General features: G+C 38.9%; 1 protein-coding gene across 1 annotated transcript in view; it reads right to left on the bottom strand.

Annotated features, from left to right (window-relative positions):
- Positions 1–19228, bottom strand: part of dclk1a (doublecortin-like kinase 1a) — a 278189-nt gene that overhangs the window by 114824 nt on the left and 144137 nt on the right. The window contains exon 4 of the mRNA XM_059963285.1: positions 712–831. Coding sequence (XP_059819268.1) covers positions 712–831 — 120 coding nt within the window. The remainder of the gene's footprint in view (positions 1–711; positions 832–19228) is intronic.

The following is a 19228-nucleotide window of genomic DNA, read 5'->3' as shown; positions in this document are numbered from 1 at the left end:
GGGAAAATAGACAGTCAGAATCTTTGCAACACACACAAAATGCTGGTGGAACGCAGCAGGCTAGGCAGCATCTATAGGAAGAAGCGCTGTCAACTTTTCGGGCCGAGACCCTTCGTCAGGACTAACTGAAAGAAGAGATAGTAAGAATCTTTTGCCACCCTTCTTAAGGACATGGGGGAAAAGATTTAAGGTGAGAGACAGTAACTTTAAAGGGAGTGCGGGGAAAGTTATACTTTTCTAACAAAGGGATTGTTTGATGTCTTGAATGAGCTCTCAGGAAAAGAGACAGAATCAGATGCAACTGTGCATTTAAGAGACATCTTGATAGACACTTGAATGGATAAGGTTTGGAAGGATGTGGAGCAAATACAGTCAAGTGGGATTAGCATAGATAGGCAAAATAATAAATCAGCAGAGATGTGGTGGACCAAAGGTCTGTTTCTGTGGTACAAATCTAATAGCAAGAAAACAATTTAACTCCCAAGATCTTTTTGCAACATTAATTTAATAAATATGCAGATGAATTCAGCTGTCACAGTTTATCTTCAATGAAATAACACAAACAGTTTTCATGTTCCTACTGTTTCATAATCACTAAGAATTGCATTGTAATAATGGTTAGTTCTATTTTTTAAGTGTTGATTTTATTACAGGAAGTACTAACTTTTCATGCACGAGTACAGAATGTAGATGACAATGTTTCTTGACTACCTGAGCCAGTAGAAGCTGGAGACTTGCTACGCCTTGAGGGCCCAGGACTCTTCGTAGTGGTATTTCGGCCAGTGGCACCAGGGACTTTAGTGTATGATGTAGATTTAACAACCCTACATTCTGTGGATACAGAAGAAAGGAAAATTATTATTTTTTTAAAAACAAATCAAATTTCAACAATGCTTTACCTCTGGAATATAAAAAGTTTGTTAACAACGTGTGCACAATGGTCCAACTAGCCCAGCTGCTGCCTCACAGTTCTGGTAACATGGCCTTGATCCTGACCGCCATTGCTATCAGTGTGGGATTTGCATGCTCCCGCTCTGTTGCATGGGTTTCCTCTGCTGCTCCTGTTTCATCTCACATCCCAAAGACGTGCAGATTGGTAGGTCAATTGGCCCAGTGTGTAGATGAGTGGTCCAATCTGGGGTTAGTTGATGGAAATGTGGGAGAGTGAAGTAAGATCACTGAAAATGGATAGTAAGGCTCAGCATGGAGTAAGTGGCCAATGGAACAACACACACATTTTGTGTGTGTCGCTTGGATTTCCAGCATCTGTAGATTTTCTCTTCTTTGTAAGTGGACCAATGGGCCTATTTCCTTGCTGTTTGATTCTACCTTATGTACCCTTTAGAAGAAAAATACACTGTGGATGATTGATTGCTTGAGCAGAAGAATAGACAATTTTCAAAGAGTTAATGTTATGAGCATTGACATGTTCCAATGGTAATCCAGGGAACGAAATAAAGTATGTGGGGGAAGGGCTACTAGAGACATCGTAGAATCCGGCTTTAAGACTGAGAGGATATTTTCACCTCCCCACTTCTCGACACTACTCTCAACTTGTCCTCCCTACCATTCCTAGTAATGCTTCACTTTCACCACATCCTTCACCATTCAACTCCATTGTACATGAAACTCATACTTTTTTATATAATTTCCAAACCCGGCGATCTCTTTTTTTTTCTACTCTTCACAATTTTTCTAAGTTCTTATGTAACTACTACTTAGAAACCTCTTTTTCCTCGCCTAATTTTGTGAACACTTCCCTTTACATTCCTCAGCTGACTTTCCATCTCCCAGTTTTTCTCTTTTTGGTCTTGCCACACAAGCACTGGAAATATCAACCAATCACAAACTCCCACACCTTTTCAGTAAAAGACAGCTTAATTCCAGTGCTCAGAGGCATTAGTTGCTATATTTTGGCAGAGAGACCTCGAAGAGTCAACACTGATTAACTAAAATAATGGAACAAGCTGGTAACACTTAGCAAATTGAGCAGCATCAGTGAAAAGGTCAATTCAGTTAATATTTAAAGTCAAAGACACTTGGTTTTGATGAAATGTCTTTGATCTGAACCATTAATGCTGCCTCCTTTTCCACAGATTCTACGATAGATATACTGGCATACTTCTAAAGGGTGTAAAGAAAGAGAGGGACAGTGGGACCTGCTGCATTGCTACATCTGTCTTTGAAAACTATGAGATACGTTGAGACTGTGGTTCGCTAAACTCGTGAACACAAGAGATTCTGCAGATGCTGGAAATTCAGAGCAGTACACACAAAATACTGGAGAAATGCAGCAAGCCAGGCGGTATCTATGGAGGGGAATAAACAGCCAACATTTCGGACCAAGACCCTTCATCAGGACTGGAAAAGAAGCTCAAATAAAAAGGTGAATTTGAAGTTTTAAGCAAAACATACACAGTAGATGGAAAGGAAATCTTTATTTTAAATACAGAAGATAATTATGACCTCTGACTCAGGCAGTGGGGCCCAAGCCTGAGAGTGGGAAATGAGCCAATAGAGCAGCCTTGGAGCCAACTCGAAGCGCAGATCCGAGGCGAGTCAGAGTCGAGGCAGCAGGGCCCGAGTCCAAGAGCAAGGAAACAACCTGAGCTTTGGCCAATTTAAGTGCCAGGCCAGAATGAAAAGGTCAGGATTTTGGGGCTGGAGGTGAGGGATGGGATGGTGTTCAGTTCACTGCTCTGTAAGGTCTACTCATCGCTGTGCTGAACTGAGGCTGTGGCCTGCAGCTCCTAAATCGGCTGCAGTAATGGCTGAGGACTCATTTACGTGAACTTCAGTTCAGAATGTTATTTGCTTAATTTTATTGTTTGAACAATTTTTTCCCCTGGACCTTGGGTGTTTGACAGTCGTCTTTAATGTGTTCTTTTGGGTTTCTTTGTTTTGTGGCTGCCTATAAGGAGTCAAATCTCAAGGATGTATATAGTATATGTTGTACATCCTTTGATAATCTATGTACTAATAACTAATTTGAACTTTGAGATCAATACCAGTAACAATAAAGTATCTGATAAATCATTCATATCCATCAAAGCTGATCTCGTACATCTAATTACTAAAAAAAGCTGCAGTAATGGTGGATTCACCAGAAAATCCTAAATACTCGAATTTTAAAATGGGAGTGAAAAAACAGAGCATGAAATGCACAGACTATCAGTAAGTAATAGGGAAAAGGCTAGAATTCATTGCTAAGCATTCAGGACAGGAAGAAAAAAAGTATGATTTTACAGAGTCAATATGGTTTTATTAAATGGAAACTGAGCTTGTAAAATACATTTTGAACAAGTAACTAGTAGATTTGATAAAGAACAAATCAACGGAAATTTATTTTCTTCTCGGATTATATAAAGCCAGAGTTCCATAAAAGTCAAGGTAGACAGAGAATATGAAAAAAGGTTCCACAAGGATCACAATGTTTGTCAGATGATTTTACAAGAAAGAATGAGGTAATGTATCATAAATTGAGAAGGAAAATAAGAAAATGATTTTAGAATACTAGTCAACATAAAATGACCCAGAAATAATTTAGCAGCAAGAAGTAAGAAATGTGTTGACACCCATGATAATTAAGGAATCGTGCTCACAGGGTAGGCTGGGATATTTAATGAGTACTTTTGTCAGTGTTTGCTGAGTTAATAGATTCAAACCATACCCTAAATAAAGCGGAATAGAAGAGGTAACAGAAGGCTGAAAATAGGCAGGATGCATGGGAAAGGATGGCTATACCTAGAATGGATGTCACCTTCTCAAAAGGTTTTCAAGGTTTTGACAGGTTCAGAGAAGGTCACAAAGAAAAGCTGTTCTTTGGAGTTGTTAGCACAAGGATTGGGAGATATGGATTTAAGGATTAGGCAGCTAGTGATAATGACCTGAAACACTCTGCCAAGAGTACAGGAAAAGCAAATACATCGATGATTTCAAAAGGAAATTAGAAATAAATTTACAAGGCTATAGGAATAAAGTAGGATAAATTAAGAAATTTATTTGCTCTATACACAGCTGGTGTGGACTCAGCAAGTCACAGGGGCACATTCTTTGCCATCATGACTATGTGACTTCCAACCATACACTGCCTACCTGTCACCATGACGCTTCTGCATCTATCAACTACTGTCACCTGTCAAAATCATTCATGGAGAATTCAATGTCAATTGTCTACACAACAATATTACATCTGGTGGTAGCTAACTTCAGCTTTAATGGGATTTTCCCATTAATGTGACAGCCCTTGACAAAAGAATCACTATAATTGCATAAACTAGATTCTGAGTGTCTCTGTGAACCACTTTTGAAATTTCTCATTTTCTAGATTCTATACCAGTTCACTTTTTAAGCTGAATTTTGTCAGTGTACTTTTTTTAAATGGTACTACACATAGCTCCTGTTTGCCTTGCATAATTACTAAGCTGTCTTCTGTCTCCATCATTTCTAATATAATAAAAAATGAGTTTAACTTCCACTTCAATCCTACAAATGTAATAAAATGATTTTTATAGCACTCATTTCTTGCTTTCTTTAAAAAAAAATCAGAAAGCAACTAAACACAAAAGCCAATGCTTGTGACTACTGGGTGCCAATCTGGTGGAAAGGTTCCCCGACTTTTAAAGAACTTAGCACATTTTTCTCCCTATGGCTTTGATGTAGTGATAATTATAGGGAGATAATCAAAGTGTGAAATTTTGACTGCTTCACTGCAACTCATGCAACAAAGACAGAATTACTCCTTAATGTTATTTATACTTTTATTTAGAGATACAGCGTGGATTGGCCGTTCTAACCCAACCAGCCACACCACTCAGCAATCAGTCTATTTAACCCTCGCCTAACCACAGAACAATTTACAATGATCAATTAACCTATTAACTAGCACGTTTTTGGGCTGTGGGAGGAAACCAGAACACCTGAAGGAAACCCATGTGGTTCATGGGGAGAACATCCAAACTCCTTACAGATGGCACTGGAATTGAACTCTGAACTCAGGAACAGCGTCATGCTAACCACTAGGCTGCTGATTTATTGAAGTAAGCTCTAAAGAATAATGGAATGTCAGTTAAAACTGAATTGATTTTTTTTTAAAGGTAATGTGGGTTTGAAGCAGCAAAACAAATTTCAGGGCTTTTTCTAGGAAACTTGTTTTGTTACAAAATTAATCTAAGTGTAGCATAGCTCACCGAGGTGAGTAGTAAAAGTGAAAGCCCCAGATTTGTTTAAGTAATATTGCAACTGAATTTATATAGTAAGATCTCTCAGCTTAAAATGCATTTTTCAGGAATAACCTGTTTCTCACCATTGACCTTGTGAAACAGGACTTGACTTTTGTTATACTTAAATAAAATACAAAACAACCACAAAATAATGGCTAAAAGGCAAGACGTTCTGTGTCTGGAAGGTAATCCTATGTTTGTGGTTGATAGTATGCAGGCATAAGTGTTCTAACTGGAAACAAATGTTGTGTTTGCTGTGTAGGAGCAGGACTATTCCACACAGAAAATTGTGTGTTTATGAAAAACTGATGACCCAGTTCTGAAATCCTATTGGGATCCATGCATTCTCTGATAGGTGCTACAAAATTTTCTTCTACAAGGAAACTGTTCTCTACAATTAAACAGTCCAGGGTTACAGTTCGGCTTGTTTAAAGTTCTTTTGTTTCAAAGCTGTTATCGTGCTGCTTGAAATCTAAAACGGTTTTTCATAACTCTAACTTATATCTGAGAAGCAGAAAAATCAAGCCAACCTTGATTTAAGGATTTAACAAACTGACCCTTTCATCACAATCAAGTAGGTTTGAAAAGTACTAACATATTTCAGAGGTCAATCACTGACGATTACTTTCTGCACATCTACTAAACTTACTTTCTTTATCCTGACATCAAGAATATTTAAGCTCACTGAGACATTTATGTACTTGTGACATTAGGGCCTAATAAATACTTCGCTTCAGGATAGACACCACAGCATTACAATTTACATTATAAATTTTACTGGATATATTCAAGAATATCACGCTCAATTTATTCTACAGTTAAATGGTTTACAGGAAGGTATTGCATGTGATGCTGTTTCTTGATAAAAGTGAAGCCATGTTCATCTTTTATTTAGTTAGCTGTTTAGAAAAGACTGAACAGAAATTATTTATCACGCTTAGGGAAAGCAATTCCTGATGAAGGATCTCGGCCTGAAACATCGACTGTTTACTTTTTTCTATAGAAGCTGCCTAGCCTGCTGAGTTCCACCAGCATTTTGTGTATGTTGCTTGGATTTTCAGCATCTGCAGATATTCTCTTGTTTGTAAAGCAATTTGTATTGTTTTAACCATCAATAGTTAATGGGTAAAATTTGGGTCAGTTACTTAGTGTTATTAATGTTTGAATTAATGACAGATCTAAAGCAACACATCAAAAAAGTTGTTTAATGTAGAAAAGTATTCTGATCCTTCTTAGTAAATCAGGCAAGTAAATGCCAAGACAAGGAGACACAAGAGACCGCAGACTGAAAAAAATTACTGAACAATTACCATCAATAATAATGTAATCAATGTAATACCAGAGGAAACAACAAATTGGGCCATTGTTACACCACCATCAAGAATACCTACTGTGCTATTCCATGCCCTCACTTCGGGAAGTCTGATCACCTGGCTGTACTTCTGCTTCCTGAGTGTAGGCAGACACTGAAGACTGCAGCACCAGTCGTGACCAGGAAGGTCTGGACAAGGGAAGCACAGGAGCGCCTACAGGACTGTTTTGAACCGGTAATCTGGACTGTATTCAGGGATTCATCTTTAAATCTGGATGAGTATGCTGTAGTTGCTACCGACTTCATTAAAACCTGTGTGGATGAGTGTGTGCCCAGAAAGACTTGCTGTACATTCCCAATCCAAAAGCCTTGGATGAACGAGGAGGTATGTCATCTGCTGAAGGCTAGATCTGTGGCATTCCAGTCTGGCGACCCAGGCCTGTACCAGAAAACTAGGTATGACTTGTGGAGTGCAATTTCAAGGGTGAAGAGACAATTTTGAATGAGGTTGGAGGTGACATCGAATGTATGACAACTCTGGCAGGGTTTGCAGGACATTACTTCCTACAAAGCAAAACCCAATAGCATGAATGGCAGCGATGCTTCACTACCAGATGAACTCAACGCCTTCTATGCCCACTTTGAAAGGGAGAACACAACTACAGCTGTGAAGATCACTGCTGCACCCGGTGACCCTGTGATCTCTGTCTCAGAGGCCGATGTTAGGTCGTCTTTAAAGAGAATGAACCCTCGCAAGATGGCAGGCCCCAATGTAGTACCTGGTAAGGATCTGAAAGTTTGTGCCAACCAACTGATGGGAGTATTCAAGGCCATTTTCAACTTCTCACTGCTATGGGTGGTAGGTCCCACTTAGTTCAAAAAGGCAACAGTTATACCAGTGCCTAAGAAGAATAATGTGAGCTGCCTTAAAGACTACACCTTGTAATACTCACATCTACTGTGATGAAATGCTTTGAGAGTTTGGTCATGACTAGACTGAACTCCTGCCTCGGCAAGGATCTGGACCCATTGCAATTTGCCTATCACCAGAATAGGTCAACAGCAGATGCACTGTCAATAGCTCTTCACATGGCCTTAGATCATCTGGACAATGCAAACACCTATGTCAGGATGCTGTTCATTAATTATAGTTCATTTAACACCATCATTCCCACAATCCTGATTGATAAGTTACAGAACCTGGGCTTCTGTACCTCCCTCTGTAATTGGATCCTTGACTTCCCAACTGGAAGACCACAGTCTGTGCGGATTGGTGATAGTATCTCCTCTTCGTTAATGAGGTGAACCTCAGGGGTATGTGCTTAGCCCACTGCTCTACTCTATCTATGTCCATGACTGTGAGGCTGGACATAGCTCAAATACCATCTATAAATTTGCAAACAATACAGCCATTGTTGGTAGAATCGCAGGTGGTGACAAGAGGGCGTACAGGAGTGAGATATGCCAACTAGTGGAATGGTGCGGCAGCAACAACCTAGCACTCAACGTTAGTAAGATGAAAGAGCTGATTGTGGACTTCAGGAACGGTACAATGAAGGAACACATACCAATCCTCATAGAATGTTCAGAAGTGGAGAAGATGAGCAGTTTCAAGTTCTTGGGTGTCAAGATCTCTGAGGATCTAACCTAGTTTCAACATATCAATGTAGTCATAAAGAAGGCAAGGCAGCAGCTATACTTCATTCAGAGTTTGAAGGGATTCAGTATGTCAACAAACACACTCAAAAACTTTACTGTCTGGTTTTGGTGGGGGGAAGGTGCTACTGCATAGGACCGAAAGAAGCTGCAGACGGTCATAAATCTATTCAACTCCATCTTGAGTACCAGCCTACAAAGTACCCAGAACATCTTCAAGGAGCGGTGTCTCAGAAAGGCAGCATCCATTATTAAGGAACCCCAGCACCCAGAGCATGCCCTTTTCTTATTGTTATCATCAGGTAGGAGGTACAGAAGCTTGAAGGCACACACTCAGTGATTCAGGAACAGCTTCTTCCCCTCTGCCATCCAACTCCTAAATGGACATTGAACCCGTGAACACTACTTCACATTTTCAATATATATTATTTCTGTTTTTGCATGATTTTTGATCTCCAATATACATATTCTGTAATTTATTTATTTGTTTATTCTTCTAGATTATGTATTGCATTGAACTGCTGCTGCTAAGTTAACAACTTTCACAACACATGCTGGTGTTAATAAACCTGATTCTGATGTTGAAACCCAAAGCAACAAGCCACCTGTTGGAGGGACTCTTTGTATTAATTAGTACTTGAGGGGTGTAGGGGAGGGAGGAATTGTCAAAGTTTTGGTCAAACCCCTGCATCACACCAGGAATGCAGATTGTTTGTTATCAAGAGAAGAAAGCAGATACTGGGAATGATGAAATAGGTTTAGAAACAAGGGTATTAAGAAAGAAAAGGAAGGTAACTTAACCAAGTACAGTTGGCCCTCCTTATCTGCGGGTTCCACATGCGTGGATTCAACCAACCGCTGATTGGGAAAACCCAGAAGTTCTCTCTGCAGCACTCGTTGTTTGAGCATTGTTTGCCTCGCATCTCGTTCATCCACTAAGTGTGTTGTGAGCAAAAGGAAGGAGGTTAAGGCTAGTAAGGGATGACTGGCTAGCTATGTAAAGCGCTACAGCCTCAAGAGCTTAAAGATCACAGGAGAATTGGATCAGCTGATGCTGAGGCAACACCAGTGTTCCCAGAAGAGTCCCAGATGGTTGCGGCTGTATTGAACATGTTCAGGCTTTTTTTTCTTGTCGTTATTCCATAAACAATACAGTATAACAACTATTTACATAGTGTTTACATTGTATTAGGTATTATAAGTAATCTAGAGATGATTTAAAGTATACAGAAGGATGTGCACAGGTGATATGCAAATTCTATGACATTTTACATAAGGGACTTGAGCATCTGCATACGCGGGGGGTCCCGGAACCAACCCCCTGTGGATAGGGAGGGCCAACTGTAGTTTAAGTGGAAATTCCAGAACATGGTGGATGTGCAACAAAACACAAGAATTTGATGACCTTAACTGCAAGCCTCCAGGAAACCAAGAAGACAGGGAGTGAGAAGGTCACCACAGAACTTACATGTGAAGATCATTATTGTGGATTTTTGGGATTTGGGATCAGAAGCCAAAGTAATTCCACACAATAGTGGTGATGGACAAGGTGGACTTGGTGTGAACTTGCAATTCAGTGGGCTGGTGGTTGCAAATAACTGAAAATGCAAAACCAACATCAAATGGGGTCTTTCCCAACAGGATGGATGAGGTAACAATAATGGCAGGCAGAGAACTTGAAAATATCTTTGATGAAGCTAATAGCTCTGAACAAAATTGTAAACAGTCTTATATAATCTGAGACAATGTTGGTGTCCATAAAATGTTAGGTACAGTTTACCACAAAAGAACAATGTTACCCCAAAGACAATTCAGTTCTCCCAGTATGCCAACAAAAACACCAAAGAAACTAGAAACAAGAGCTGACTGTCAGATCCCTCATATATTATCCACCTTTCAATATGGTGATGGCTGATCTATGCTGCCTTATAACAGTGACTTGATTTGAGCAGTCTTTAAGATAAAATGCTTTGTGGCATATAAGCAAATTTTGAACAATATTTGCTGGACAAACAATGGTGACTTTAACTTATACAGCATCTTTAACATAAAAAGCATTGTTGGTGCTTAATAGAAGCATCTCAGACAAAACGAAGGAAGTCAAGATTTTAAATTTTTTTATCATTTTTAAAAATGGAAAAAATTGTTTTCTGGTCTTTAAAATTAATGTACTTTGGTACTTTACAGAATAGGCAGAAAAACCCTGCATGAAAATCTCTGAATTTTAACACTGATGTTGAAAATCTGTTTTGTATTACAATTGCAAGAGGAAACTTAGCTTATCTACCTAAAGCAGAAACAGGAGCATCCATATGATAAATTGTCCACTCTCGGATAGTGTTAACATCTCGAGGTTATGGTGCCTTGTCAATGGGAGCAACACCAAGCTCCTATTCCAAGGAGGAGCCATGGCCATAAAGAAAAGCCAAAACATTTTTACCATGCCAAAGAAAATCATTTTAAAAGAATAAATTACTCATGCAAGTAAGTAGTACCAAGTTCACTTCCACACATACAATTATTATAGAATGGGAAATTTTGCATTTTGCTGAGTGGGGAATACAATGGGTTTTGTAAGTTTAAATCCTATTAAGATTTAGTTATATTTCAAATTTAGTACTTAATTTAAAGTTAATCTATAGCTTTTTTCAGTGTTAGTGAATGGTAAACAAACTGCATTTTGGTGTCAATTACACAGTTTAAGTAGCTTGGCAGAATTGGCTATCTGATTATTATTGGCAGCAGGAACTAAATCAGGTCTTTGTAATTTTTGCTGAGTATAAATATAGGAAGCTTATGCTAATACCAGGAATACAAATCCACAGATGATTTCTTTTACAGATTACAAAATTTGGGATTTTTGTGATGATGAAAAAAGAAGGTGCTGCATTTTCATTTTAATGAAAAATCGGAGTTGAATTAATAAAAACTACCAACAGCAGCAACCTAAATTCAGACAGTTTAAAAAAAATAGGGGCAGAAAGAAATATCCATGTGATATCACAGAAAGCCTGGTAGCAATTGACTGCAGCTTTTATTTCTCTCTCTCACAAGAGCATTTGATCGAAATTATATTCCCATGAAACAGTGTAACAGAAATTGACAACTAGTAATGAGTTTAGTCACTAAACTGTATAACTAAAAGTTGTAAAAATACCAGTGGAAAATGGAATTATTTGAAGAATAGGAGAACAGTACAACACAGGGACAAGTCCTTCAGTCCATGATATTGTGCCGAATTAATTAAATTACTTATCAAATGTCCAACTAAACTAATCCCTTCTGCCTCCAAAACGCCCATATTTTCCTCTTTCTGCACCTGTGCCTGTCTATGAACGTCATGCATACCTTCATCAAGTTTGTCTCCATCAACCTCCAGTCAGCACATTCCAGGGACCAGCCACTCTCTTTGTAAAAAAAAACCCTGCTTCACTCAATTTCAATTTAAATGAAGGTATGTCCATACCTTCTGGTATTGGACATTTCAACCCTGGGGATAAAGTTAATAACAGCCAGTCTATCCACGCTTCGCATAAACTTATAAACCTCTATCTGATCTATCTTCAGCCTCTGTCACTCCAAAGAAAACAATTCAAATTTGTTTAACCTCTCCTTACAGTACATATTTTCTGATCTAGGTAGCATCTTGGTAAACCTGCACCCTGTCCAAAGTTCCAACACCCTACTTATAATGGGGCAACCAGAATTGAATGCAGTTCTCCACATACAGCCTAAGTAAGAGTTTCATAAAGCTGTAATGTAACTTCCTAACTCTTGAACTCAGTTGCTTGGCTATTAACGGCAAGCATGTTTACCACCCTATCAGGGAGCTATAGATGGACCCTAAGATCCACCTGCATATCCAGACTGTTAAGGAACTTGCTATTAACAATGTACTGACTCCACATTTGATCTGGCTAAGTTCAACACTTCACATTTGGCAAGGTTGAACTCCATCTGCCAGTTCTCCACTCATATCTATAACTGAGCTATATCCTGTTGCTTGCCTTGGCAGTCCTCTACACTACCCTCAACACCAGGGTTCTTCATGTTTTTTTTTTATCATTTTTTCATTTTCAATCTTTTTTATTGATTTCCAAATAAAGAATATACAAATCGGAAGAGGAGTTTAACAAGTAGATAATATAAAAGACATATAAACAGCAATAGTAAAAACAAAAAGTATATAATATCAAAATCAAATAAGTAAAATATTATGCTGTTATATATACAATGGTAAAAAAACTACAACTCCTCATAACAATCATAAAAAAAATTGGGAACTTTATTGATAAGGAAAAAAACCCCACTAACTAAACTGAAACAAAAAAAGAGAAAAAAAAAGGAAAGAAAAAGAAAGATTGGGCAGTCCAATTGAGGATAAAATTAGAAAAAAAGAGAGCGAGAAAAAAACACATCCTTCCAGTCGTGTCCGAACCTTCACGGATAAGGATTTTCCCCAAAGAGAATAAAGAAAAAATAAATAAATAAAAATAAATTAAATCGTGAAAATATTGAATAAAGGGTCGCCAGGCTTGTTCAAAATTAAAGGATATATCAAATGTCTGGCTTCTAATTTTCTCCAAGCTTAGACATGACATAATGGAGGAGAGCCAATAGAAAACAGTGGGCGAGTTAGATTCTTTCCAGTGGAGCAAAATAGCTGTCCTAGGCAGTAAAGTTGAAAAAGCTGTCATATGTTGGGCGGAAGCAGACACTTTGCTTGCTTCCTCTGGAATAATCCTAAAAATTGCTGTAAGTGGATTAGGTTGAACATCCATATCTATAACTTTAGATAATTTTCCAAACACATCTCTCTAAAAGTTATTTAAACTTACACATGACCAAAACATATGGGTTAGAGTAGCCACTTCTGCATTACATCTGTCACAAATAGGGCAATAATTAGGAAAAATATGCGCCAATTTATCTTTTGACATATGGGCCCTGTGTACTATCTTAAACTGAATTAAGATATGGCGTGTGCAGATTGATGAATTATTAATAATAAATTTTACTCCATTGATGATCTGAAAGTGAATGTTGAAGTTCTACTTCCCAGGTACGTTGAACCCTATCATTAGGCGACATGCGAGCATTCATTAACTGTTTATAAATGATAGCTATTAATCGTTTTTGAAAAGGTTTAAACTGAAAACTAACATAAGCCAAATTTGAAGAGCAGGCCAAGGGGTAATTCAGTAAAAAATCATGTAAAAAATTCCTAACCTGTAAATACCTGAAAAAAATGTGTATTAGATATATCATATTTATCTATTAACTGTGAAAAAGACATTAAACAAAAACAAATCTAAAAAGGATCTTCATGTCAAAGGTAAACTTACTATCCGTAAGACCATAAGATATAGGAGCAGAATTAGGCCCTTTGGCCCATCGAGTCTGCTCTACCATTTCATCATGGCTGATCCAATATTCCTCTCAGCCCCAATCTCTTGCCTTCTCCCCGTATCCCTTCATGCCCTGACCAATCAAGAATCTACTGATCTCTGCCTTAAATATACACAAAGATTTGGTTTCCACAGCTGCCTTTGGCAAAGAATTCCACAGATTCACCACTCTCTGGCTAAAGAAACTCCTCCTCATCGTGTTCTAAAGGGATGCCCTTCTATGCCGAGGCTATGTCATCTGGTCTTAAACTCTCCCACCATAGGAAATATCCTCTCCACATTCACTCTAAAAAGGCCTTTCAACATTCAATAGGTTTCAATGAGGTCACTCCTCATTCTTCTGAATTTTAGTGAATACAGGCCCAGAGTTATCAGATGCTCTTAATAATACAAACTATTCACTGATGGAATCATTTTTGTGAACATCCTTTGAAGCCTCTCCAGTTTTGGCATATCCTTTCTAAGACAGGGGGCCCAAATCTGCTCACAATACTCCAAGTGAAGCCTCACCATTGCTTTATAAAGTTTCAACATTATATCCTTGCTTTTATATTTCAGTCCTCTTAAAATGAATGCTAATATCACATTTGCCTTCCTAACCACAGACTGTACCTGCAAATTAACCTTTAGGGAATCCTGCACAAGGACTCCTAAGTCCCTTTGCATCACAGTTTTTTTGAATTTCCTCTCCATTTAGAAAATAGTTAACCCTTTCATTTCTTCTACCAAAGTGAATGACCATACACTTCCTGACATTATATTCCATCTGCCATTTCTTTGGCCATTCTCCTAATCTGTCTAAATCCTTCTGTAGCCTCTCTACTTCTTCAAAACTATCTGACCCTCCACCTATCTTCATATCATCTTCAAATTTTGCAACAAAGCCATCGATTCCATCATCCAAATCATTGACATATAATGTAAAATGAATCAGTCTCAACGTAGAACCCTGTAGGACACCAGTTGTCACCGTCAGCCAGTCAGAAAAGGCTCCCTTTATTCTTACTCTTTGCCTTCTGCCAATAAGCCACTGCTTTAAACATGTTATAATCTTTCTTGTAATACCATTGGCTCACAGCTTGTCAAGCAGCCTCATGTGTGGCACCTTGTCAAAGGCCTTCTGAAAACCAAGTTCACTATCTCTAACCTCCTATCTATGTTTTCATCCAGGCCACAAACAGATGAACTCCCAGTATGGATCTCAGAGGAACGACACAAGTCACAGACCTGCAGCTAGAATAAGTCCCGATGACCACTACCCTCTGGCCTCTATGGGTAAGACTTCTATGGGTAGGACAATTCATCTTGGATCTTACATACCTTGACTTTCTGAATGAGCTTCCCATGAGGGACCATGGTTACCAACATCCACAGCTCTACTTTTATCAATCACCTTCATCATCTCCTTGAGAAACTCATTTAGGTTCGTAAGACACAACTTGTCCCATACAAAGCTTTGCTGACTTTCTTAATTGGGCCATAGTTTTCCAAATGATCCTAAACTGCATTCCTAAGAATCCTCATCAGTTACTTCCCTACCACTGATGTAAGACTCACTGGTCTATAGTTTCCAGAATTATCCCTATTTCCCTCCTTGAATAATGGAAATACATTAGCTACTCACCAGTCCTCCAGGACCTTGCCTGTGGCTAGACGGGACATGAAGACATTGGTCAATGCCCTAACAACCTCACCTCTTAACTCTTTTCATAATCTGGAATACATCCCTTCAAGCCTGGGGATCTATCCATCTTACTGTTTTTAAGAGACCCCACTCTACCTCTCCTTAATCTTAAAATGGCCTTAGCCTATTTGCACACTCCACACTCATCTCCCTGTGCTCCACATCCTTCTCTTCGGTAAGTACTGATGCAAGATACTTACTTGGGGCCTTCCCCACAACCTTTGCCTCAAGCACATGTTACCTCCCTTATCCTTGAGAGCTCCCTAGTTATTCTCTTGTTCTTTTTGAATAGAATACCTTGAGATTCTCTTTAATACCACTTGCCAAAGACTTTTCATGGGCCTTGTTGGCTTTCCTAATTCCCACCTTCAGTTCTTTTCTGGCTTCTTTGTAATTCTCAAGACCTCTGTTTGAATTTAGCTTCCTAAACCTTACATAAGCCTCCGTCTTCTTCTTTACTAAATTCCCCACATCCCTTGACATCTAAGGTTCCCTTACTTAGCCATCCTTCTTACTGGAACATATCTGCTCTGTACTCTGTGCAGTTGGCCTTTAAACACCTCCATATGTCAGATGTGGACTTGCCTAACTGTTCACAATTAATTCTCCCATAATTTGCCCTACTCTAATTTAATATTCTCTCTTAAAGTCCATACCTATCCTTATCTACAACTATCTTAAAACTCAAGGAGTTGTGGTCACACATCCCTAACTGGGGGGGCCTCAATACTCCCTTGTGCAATTGGATCCTGGATTCCCTCACTTGTAGAGCACAGTTAGTTTGGATTGGTAAAAACGTCTCTTCCATAATCTCCATCAGCCCAGGTGCACCACAGGGATGTGTACTTAGCCCCCTGCTCTACTCACTTTACACCTATGACTAAGTACAGCTCCAACACCATATACACGTTTGCTGATGACACCACTGTGTGGGCTGTATCAAAGGGGGCGATGAATCAGCATACAAAAGTGAGATTGAATACTTGGCTAAGTGGCATAAAAACAACAACCTCTCATTCAATGTCAATAAGACCAGGGAACTGACAGTAGACTTCAGGTGAGGGAAACCAGAGGTCCATTAACCAGTACTCAAAGGATCAGAGGTGGAGAGGGTCAGTAACTTCAAATTGTTGAGTGTCACCATCTCCGAGGACTTGTCCTGGATCCATTATACAAATATTAATGTGAAGGAAGCAAACAGTGTTTCTAATTCCTCAGGAGTCTGCAGAGATTCAGTATGTCATTGAAAACTATGGCAAACTTCTTTAGATGTGTGGTGGAAATGTGCTGACTGGCTATGTTACAGCCTAGTATGGGAACACCAATACCTTTGAGCAGAAAATCCTACAGAAGTTGTGAATTCGGCACAGTGCATCACAGGTAAAACCCTCCCAACCATTGAGCACATCTACATGAAATGCTGTCGTACAAAGGCAGCATCCATCAAAGATCCTCACCACCCAGGCCATGCTCTCTACTCGCTGCTGCCATCAAGTTGAATGTAAGATGCCTCAGCACTCGCAGCACCAGGTTCAAGAACAGTTACTACCCCTCAACCATCAGCCTCTTGAACAGAAGAGATTGCTACACTCATTTAAGGGCTCTGTTATATTGTTTTTTCATGCATGTTATTTATTGCTATTAATTTATATCTGCATTTTCACAGTTTGATTACAGTTTACAGTTCCTGATGTTGACAGTTTACAGCTACTGTTCTATAGATTTGCTAAGTACGCTCACAGAAAAAGGATCTCAGGGTTGTATGTGGTGACATGTAAGTACTCTGATAATAAATTTTACTTTGTCTGTGTTCTTGCTCCAAGCTTATTATCAAATACCAGGTCCAGTACGGCGCTGCCTATTGTTGGACTATCTGTATATTTATTTAAGAAAGCCTCCTGGCTGCACCTAACAAATTCTGCTGATAATTTATGTAAATAATAGGTATAAATAATGATAAATAAGGCTCTTCAGGTGATGTAGATTGACTTTGGAAGACTACCGTAACTCACAATACAGTAGTCACATTTGCAATGGAGATACAGAGTTTGAGGAACTGCAGCTCAGAATTGATGAGCTACAACCTTATCTTCTGACATTAACAGAGGAAGGAGAGAATTACCTTGAAGCTTTGCTTCAGCTTGAATCCTCATTGAAATTTAAATGGGTGAATTTGACAGGACGGTTATTAAGAGGAATTGGGACCCAGGTAGTGTTTCAGAGTAAGATGCTGTTCATTTAAGATGGAATGAGCAGGTATATTTTCTCTGATGGTCAATAGTTCTTGGAATCCTCTACTCCAAGGAGCTAATCATGAAGACAAGTGGAACTGAGTCTAAGATCAGATCAGGCATGATCTTATTCAATGGTAGAGCAAGCCTTGTGTTCATACAGAATATCACCACACCCGCTACAGCAGGCACCCCAAAGCAGTGGAAAATACTATCAAGTGGTATTGACAGTACTTAATTCCATCTGCCATACACTTCAAATAAACCAAAAGGCAGGAAAACCAATGTCATCATCTTCTCCCAGGCGTACATTCCTGCAATGAGGCCTGGAACGCACACTTTAATCTGAGCTCCACACACAAAATGCTGGAGGAGCTCAACAGGTCAAAGAGCATATATTGAGGGGAATAAGTAGTCAACATTACGCTCTGAGAGCCTTCAAGACTGGAAAGGAAGGGGGAAGAAGCCTTCATAAATCTGAGCTGTCATGGGAGCAAATTACAAGCAGGCACAAAATAAAAATTCAAGGATGTAGTCACAACTTCATTTAAGAAGTGCAAATTTCCCTCTGACTCATGGGAACCTAAAGCTACTACCTCTCAGAATGGAAGAGGAGCATTCAGCGTTGTATGCAGAACCTCAAAGCCATGAATCAAGGCAACACGGAAGCCCTGTGCAAGTGGCAGAAGGTTTGCACCAGGACCCAAACCAGCCAACTACCAATCACCTATCCCATCTGTGACAAAGCCTTGGTTCCCACAACAACCTCACTAGTGATCAGAGAACTCTCAGAATTATAGTGGAAGCATATATTCACAAACACCTTCAGTAACCATTTGGATACAATCAACACTTTGTCAACTCCTGCAAATAGTTGCAGCAAGTTTGCAGCATGTAACGTGACAATTCTGTAGAGCAGCAGTTCCCAAACCTTTTAGGGTTATTGCCCTCTTGACTCCCAGACCCTATCCCTAGCACACCCTTTCCCTTTCCAGTCATTACATTAAAACTTTGATTTACAATGCACAATGAAAGAAAATAGGAATTGTAAATTCAAAGCAGTGACATAATAATTGCAGAAATTATTCAATCTATTTAAAGCTACAAGTAAAATTATTTATATAATTACAGTAAAAATAATTTTAGAATGTATATTAGTAGTCTAACTATACACTACTTCATTGCTTTTTCACTTTTCAGTGAGAAGGATGGGCTTGGTGCAGTAATTCAGCTTCTCAACATCAGGCTGAATGTCACTCAGGAGTCTCAGAAATAATGATGTTGGAAATGTAATAAAGAACATTTTGACATCTTTCCACAGTGCAAGATAGTGTACAGAGATTTCTTTCTGCAACCAAAAGACTTGATATCATTTTTGAACCTCAGGTTCCACTCAAAGTTGCTTAATAGGAAGATCAGTTCTTCCTTCACCCTTTCTATTAATTCTTCATTACAAGTGTTCAAACATGGATTTACTGCCTATCTGGAATTTGGATCAAGAGAAGATCTTGAAATCTCTCTGACATGTCTTTATCCAGCTCACCCAAGCAGGCACAGTATACTTGAAGATCATCATCTGATGTTTTTTCTTTCTCTTCAGTCAGACAGGCATGGAAATTGGAAAGGTTACAACGGCCAATTTGCACTTAAATAGGATTAATGGAGAAAAATGTGAAGACAACTGATTTTGAGTTTGATAAGATTCACATAATTTC

Source organism: Hypanus sabinus, chromosome 3, assembly GCF_030144855.1.
Source record: "Hypanus sabinus isolate sHypSab1 chromosome 3, sHypSab1.hap1, whole genome shotgun sequence".
NCBI lineage: Eukaryota > Metazoa > Chordata > Chondrichthyes > Myliobatiformes > Dasyatidae > Hypanus > Hypanus sabinus.
Note: the sequence above shows the minus strand (reverse complement) of the source record. Positions and strands in the feature narration are given on the sequence as shown.